Source organism: Lactuca virosa, chromosome 4 (assembly GCF_052849685.1).
Source record: "Lactuca virosa cultivar CGN04683 chromosome 4, Lactuca_virosa_CGN04683_v6, whole genome shotgun sequence".
NCBI lineage: Eukaryota > Viridiplantae > Streptophyta > Magnoliopsida > Asterales > Asteraceae > Lactuca > Lactuca virosa.
The window spans coordinates 525,402,597-525,409,809 of NC_136429.1; the positions used below are offsets into that span (position 1 = coordinate 525,402,597).

The following is a 7,213-nucleotide window of genomic DNA, read 5'->3' on the forward strand; positions in this document are numbered from 1 at the left end:
AAACCAATTAACTAGATTTAATATTTATCATTTAATTAACTATTAATCAAATTATTAAATCTTGTAAGGATTATCTAATTAAATTAATCAATTAATTTAATCCTAATCCTTATCCCTCTAAATTTCGAAAAATAGGGTAAGGATAATTATCCAATTAATCTAATTAAGTAACAATTATCCAAAACAAGAAACCCTAAAACTTCTAGCAATTTCGAAATTTACAAGGGAGGAGGCTAGGGTTTTCAAAACCCTAACCCTAATTTCGATTAGGGTTCTTTGGAGGCTAGGGTTTTTCGAAAAAAAAAACCTTTTATCCAAAACCCTAGAAATAAAAAATTTGGCCTTTAGGGTTTAATAGCTATAAACCCTAATTTGCAATTCAACAATTATAGCAATTCAATTTAAAACAAACAATGGCTCTGATACCACTGATGGGTTTTAGGTAAAACAAATAAACTAGAAAACAATTCCTAAGTTCACATGCAACCTACTTTGGATCTATGGTTTAACTATTGAACATATAACTTTGAGTTGCAAAACAAGAACCCTAGAGGAGAGAGGCTAATTTCGAAATTAACAAACTAGGGTTTAGGAGTTACATACCTTTCAATTGTTATAGCAAACAATTGATAATCCTCTTGATCTTGATCTTGATCTTCTTGGAAGCTTAGCACCACAAATGTAATGCCTCTAATGGAATCACACCCAAGAACTAGCAAGAAGGAAACTTGGAGGAGAGAGGATGGAGAGAGTATGCAATTTCGGCCTTAGGGTTTCTTCCAAAGAAATCAGTGACCTCAAATGTGAGCCAGGAGGCTCCTTAAATAGCTGAGGGATCTAGGGTTTAGGGAAAACCCTGGTTATCCTTTGCTTAGGGCCTAAGCAAGATCCAAAGGCCTTATTTGGACCCCTTGGACGAAATCTCTAGGGTTTCCCCTAAGAATTTCGTCCACCTCCTTCCAAGGGGGTTCTGGAACCTTCCACTCAACTATTAGTTAATTGCAAACTAGTCCCTGTACTTTATAATTAATTCTTTTAACCCCAAAATTAATTCTGATTAATTTCTGGCTAACTATTAATTAAACATAATGATTTCTAATTAATATATTAATCTTTTAACATATTAATAAATCATTTATATTAATTCATTAATCTTATAAATTAATATCTCTCCTTTCATAATTTCCTTGTCCAGTTGCTAGGTTGAAGGCAACCCAAAATGACTGTGCTGCTATCAATTCAAGTACATACCAATTATAGTTATGGGCTTAGACACCTAATCCAACACATACAAGGTAAACCTAGTCCACCTTCTAGAACTAGCCAATTGACCAAAAGTCAACCAAGTCAAAATTCAACGGTCAAAGTCAAAGTCAACTCTAGATGGTCGCCACACTGTGGCCATCCCTAGCCACACCATGGCCACTTTTCCACAAAACAGTTTCAAACCGTTGTCGCCACGCCGTGGTGAGCAGACTGCCACGTCATGGAAACTGGGCTCTCACAGCCTAATGGATTAAGCTCTCAATCCATTAAGCTACCCCATTCCAACTTTCCAAAAAGCTTCCTAAGGTCTAACACAACATAAAAATCAATGCTTTTCAGAAATGCATTCCCAATGTAAGTCTAGCACTCAAACTAGGCCAAAAATGGAGAAATGTAATCTAAAACTCATACAAAGTTCAAAAACCACATCCAACTCTTAGATCTATAAGATATAAGGCTCATAGGACTCAAAAAGGCCATAAATTTGCTATCTTTATTCCATCCATTCACTCTAACCAAAACCTTGAACTAAAAGCTCATAAAGTGACCTAATATTATATCTAAGGATTTAATGAGCAAGGTGAAGACTTTTTACCTCCAAATGATCATAAATAAACTGAAGATACGAGCACCACGCTGAACCAAGCATACAAACACCAAGATGAGCTCCTTCGTCTTTCAACCTTCACAAAGTTGGCTTCACACACTCAAACAAACATATGGAGGCTAGGGTTTGAATGGTATAAGATCTCAGAGGGTGGCGGCTGCCAAATGAGGCAACCATAGGAGTTAGTGCCCTTAAATAGGGCACCAAGCCCGAAAATTAGAGTTTAGCCCAAAATGGTTGCCACATCGTGGCAGCCATAACGCCATGTGTGGTGTCGTGCAAATGCGCATTTCGTCTAAATGGATGTCGCTTCGTGGCCCCACAAGTGTCACACCGTGTCCCCAACAAAAATTCCATAAAATGCATTAATTAACTCATGAAAGGAATACCTGAGAGATGGATATTACAAAAGACTAGACAGAAAAATAACCCGTCGAAACCGTCCGGTAAAAAAAAAAACAAGATCATTTTGAGACTGCCAATGTGCATATCTATGTGTAACCAGTGTAATTGGTCACTAACTGGCCCTCGAGTGACTGATCCCATCCGATCTCTTAAACCAGTTTAACAAAAATCAAAGACTATATATATATATATATATATATATATATATATATATATATATATATATATATATATATATATATATATATATATATATATATATATTAACAATTCCACCTTCTAAACGAGGCCCGTAACCATTCCTTCATGACTAACCCTTAAGTGACATTTGTTTTATCGGTCTTGGGTTAGGCCCCGGTCCAAATCAATGTGTGGACCAAATGTGAGTTATAGTTGAGTGAGTAATATGTTGAAGTTTCCAAGAAACAAGGGAAGTTACTATTACACACAAAGGTAGCAAACTCTTTTTAACCAAATACATGTAACTATACAAATAGTGAAAGGATATGTATTGATAATTTATACAAATAGTGAAAGGATATGTATTGATAATTATACTGTACAAACTACTAACAGTAAAAAAAACATAAGACGTTTTTCTTGGGAAAAAGAGAAATTGAAATTAAGTTACTTTTATGGGCCTCGGGTCCGGTTAAAGCAAAAACATCCTTGTTGTTGATCTCCGGGTATCATTCCGCCGCCTTTTGAAGTGTCAATGGCCTCCAACATGGCAACCACCTCGTCCATTTCTGGCCTCCTGTCGGGATTTGCATCCCAACATCTCTTCATAACGGTTGCAAGTGAGTTCGGGCAACAACGAGGTATTTCTGGTCTCAAATTCTGTACATAAATTATATATTTAAAAAAAAAACATTAAAAATTGTGCATTTTGTTATATATATAGATAAATTGTATGGATTTCATTTGTTGAATTAATATACCTGGCGAACAACAGCTGATGTCACTTCAGAGAAGCTAAGATCGGGATAAGGCATGTCGCAACAATATATTTCCCATAGACAAATCCCGAAACTATATACGTCACATTTCCTGTTATATGCACTCCCATTTAAGACCTGTCTCCATGTCGATTAAATGAATTTATTTAATCAGATAGTCATCTACATGGACGAAATATTAAAAAGAATTGCATGTATATCCATTATGTTATCAATCTAGTCGCTTGGGAGTACTAAAATCTAAATCATTATATTGTTTTAACTATTGTAATATATATTATTTTTCTGGTTAATTGATTTGAATCGGTGGAACTTAAAAATGTAACTTGCAGTTAAACAATTAAAAAAAAGTAGTGCATTTGCTAAATCGATAAAATTGTCATTGTATGTTTTGTTTTTATGTATTTTGTCTTGTTTTTTTTCTTAAAACTCATCAGCTTGCTTTTTTTGTAATACCAATAATAAAATAATAGTTTTTAGTCGTTAAATTGATAAAATGTTGAAAGTATTTTATTTATTTATTTATTTTGTTGTGTCAGTTCTCAAAACATGATAAGCAGAAAAATGGTTTATTCATAAAAATCAAAGAAGGTATGATATTTAAATTTAAATCACTATTAAAAACCGTTAAATACCTAAATTAATAAATTGATGAAAATACAAGTGTTTTTCTGTAATTTTTAAGCAAAATGCTAAATTAAGAATCACAAATAAACTAGATACCTCAGGTGCCATGTAACCCAGCGTACCAGTTTCACCAGTCATGTCATTTGGGTTCGATGCCTCTACACGAGCGACCCCAAAGTCCGCAATTTTCAATGTTCGTGTCTTGTCCAAAAGCATATTTTCAGTTTTCACATCTCTATGGACAATCTTCTTTGTGTGAAGATAATTTAACCTACCAATAATTTACAACATATTTTCATTTTTTTCACATTTTTAAGCCATTTATAGTAACAAAATTAACATTTTTACATACCCTCTAGCAAGATCAAGTGCTAGTTGCATCACAACTTTAAAAGCCAATTTCCTCCTTCGGTTTTTTATTAAAAAAGATTTAAGAGCACCACCGGGAAGATATTCCACTACTACACAACAAGAATTACGTGGCACGCCAAAATGACCGTTGTCTGCTTGTATGTTTAGTTCCGATGTCCCCATTGTTGCCCCTATGAACTGTCAAAATTTAGACAGTATGGTTAGGTTCAACACAGATCCAGGTTATTTTAAGCAAACCACAAAGGATACACATGTTTGTGTCTGAACATGTGTTTGTTTTGCGGTTAGCTCAAATAATTTGCTTCTGTTTTGAACTCACCCTTGAAGAGTAACATCCGTTACAAAACATTGTGAGTAGTTATGTTTTTATAATGTAAAAGTAGAAACAGAAAAATAAAATTGTAATAGTTATTTGAATTATGTTTTTATAATAATAGTGTATACCCCGGTTAGATTATTAGAAGAAATGTTACCTTGGTTACATTAGGATGGTCAAGTTTGTGCCATACAACAACTTCTTGTGTAAAAGCTGCTCTAAGTGAAGCTATTTCAGCATCTGTTCTATGGCCTTCTTCACCCCAATCAAGAAGTTTAACTCAAGATTTAAAAAGAAAAAAAAAATAAGAAAATTAGTCTAAACAATCTCTTCGTTAGTTATGAAAATAATTTGTGTATATACTACAATAACAAGAGAATTCATCGTTTATAGATCCCCGAAATTGGCAATAAATAAATAAATAATAAGTTTAAGGGTATGAGTTGCACTCAGTAGTGGATGTAGGTCATTGGAAGTCGGGTGCATCGCTTAATAGTGGATCCCACTTCATATTTTAGACTACTAGCAATACTAATCCATTATTTTTGTTTATTCACATCAAATTTAATATATTAGATTACATCTTTTAATTTTTTTTTGGTGAATTTTATAAGTGTCGAATATTGAAGTTTAACGTGTTTCTAGATTTATATATTCATGTTTGTTAATTTTTTTTCTCTATAGTTAGTGATTTTCTTACTAACTATTTCATCTTGGGACTTCTATAAATAATCGCTTTTTTTTTACCGATTATTTGATCCGTTTTAAGACAAATAAATAAGCTTTATCACCTCTACTTTCGGTTGTTAGTTAACTTTATGTTTATTTCTTTTGTTGTCTTTTGGTTCATTTTCTTTCTTTATTGTTGATTTTGATTTTTGAACATGATAGAAACTATGGCAACCTAAATACCCAACAAATTTAATTTGAAAAAAAGGCATACACCTTTAATTCTCCTTCACATAAATTTCACATGTCAAACTCAAAACACATAGAAAACCACTTGATTTGTGTAGATGATAATAGAATCAAAAAGGTTACTTAAAGCAACTACATAATGAATTTAAAGAGGCCAACTGTAGATCAGGTCCATCTCGTGAATTGGACTTTCGGTAGTATAAAGTCTCCTCATAACTTTAAGGCACATGTTGTCTATTTGCGTAAACTGTTTGATAATTTTTTATTATAGCATAGAGATCATAGTATGAATTTGCTGTTGGTGATTTGAAATGAATTGAACAATTCCAAATTGAGTTCTTAATTCTTATACACAGCATCATTAAATGGAGATAAGAAAGTGCACATAAGGTGTTTGATAAAAGTTCAAAAAGAACAGTTAATTACTTGGTAATCTTGCTATAATATAACATCAAACCGAAAAAATAATATGCACATAATGTGTTTGATAAAAGTTCAATGAGACAGTTAACTAATTGGCATACTTTGAGATTGAGAATCCAGATGAATGCTTTACAGAGTATCATCAAACGGGCGAAAAAAAATCAAAAAGATCAGTTAAGAATCCTGATGAATGGATTATAGATCAGGAGACAATATGATTATGCACATAATGTGTTCGATAAAAAGTCAATAAGAACAGTTAAGAAGTTGATGTACTTACTATAAACTTAGCAAATTAAGAACCAAAATCGAGATAAAATGTTGCATAAATTAACACAAATAGTTAGTTTGAGAGAGGTAATACATACCTGCAACATCGAGACCATCATAAAGGCCACGATGAACAGTGCCAAATGAGCCACGAGCTATAACAGATTTGATAACGAGTTTTGAAGGATCGATCTCCCACTCTTGCCTTTGCCTATTAGTATTAGTATCAATCCTCAACCTAGAAGTTGTAATATTCTCTAGATTTACTCCTCCATGGTGATTTTGTTGATGATGAAGATGATGTGGTTTTTGATGATTATACGAAGGATTATTGAAGTTAATGGGGCTAATATTGAGGTTGATGTTCGTATTCTTGTCGAAACTTCTTGCTCTTCTGATAGTTGTAGCTGAAGTGGGGGTGGTGTTTAGATGTCTGTGTAATTGTTCGTCTAAGCTCTTGAGATCGATCTGATCTGCTCTCAGAAATCCATTTTTTATGTGATCGTGTCCTTCCATATCTCTGTCTGATTATTGTGGAGAATGGTGAACAAATCTTTCTGAAAATGAAGGTCGGAATAACAACTGCTTTCTTCTTTGCAAGTAGCTCACTTTGGCCTTTTTGGCCTGAAATATATAATAGAGCGGAAAGGCATATACATGCACATTGATTGGGATGATGACACTTGTCCAAACATTAGTTACTTTATTATTAGCTTTTTAATTTTAATTTTAATTTTTTATGTTTATTATTATTATTATAGTAGCTTAAAACTCTTTATGGAAGAAATGTGTAGATTTAAAAAATAAATCAGTATGTAGCATGTAAGCAGTTCTAAAAAAAAGGTCAATGAGATAAAATTTATTACGACTATTAGACAGTTATAGTTGTTTGATGAATTTGGACGACCAAGATTAAATTTTATGATTTTCTTATATAAGTTGTTTATGTTTCACGAAACGCTTCTAGGCGAGCAGTATCCAGTGTTATCATTTTCTTTTTGGGTTCAGAGTTCAAGTATCGTCCTAGACATAAATCGATTTAAGTAGTTA

The 7,213-nt window shown here is 33.0% G+C and overlaps 1 protein-coding gene across 1 annotated transcript; it reads right to left on the reverse strand.

Annotated features, from left to right (window-relative positions):
• Positions 1-2,772: 2,772 nt before the first annotated feature.
• On the reverse strand, positions 2,773-6,760 carry LOC145109482 (serine/threonine-protein kinase 52-like). Its single transcript, XM_079046652.1, has 6 exons — positions 6,262-6,760; positions 4,710-4,831; positions 4,217-4,413; positions 3,961-4,135; positions 3,220-3,354; positions 2,773-3,118 (listed from the first exon to the last, which is right to left on the reverse strand). Exons 1-6 carry the CDS (start codon positions 6,677-6,679, stop codon positions 2,912-2,914), a joined length of 1,254 nt encoding a protein of 417 aa, XP_078902778.1. The 5' UTR covers positions 6,680-6,760; the 3' UTR covers positions 2,773-2,911.
• Between the last annotated feature and the right edge of the window lie 453 nt (positions 6,761-7,213).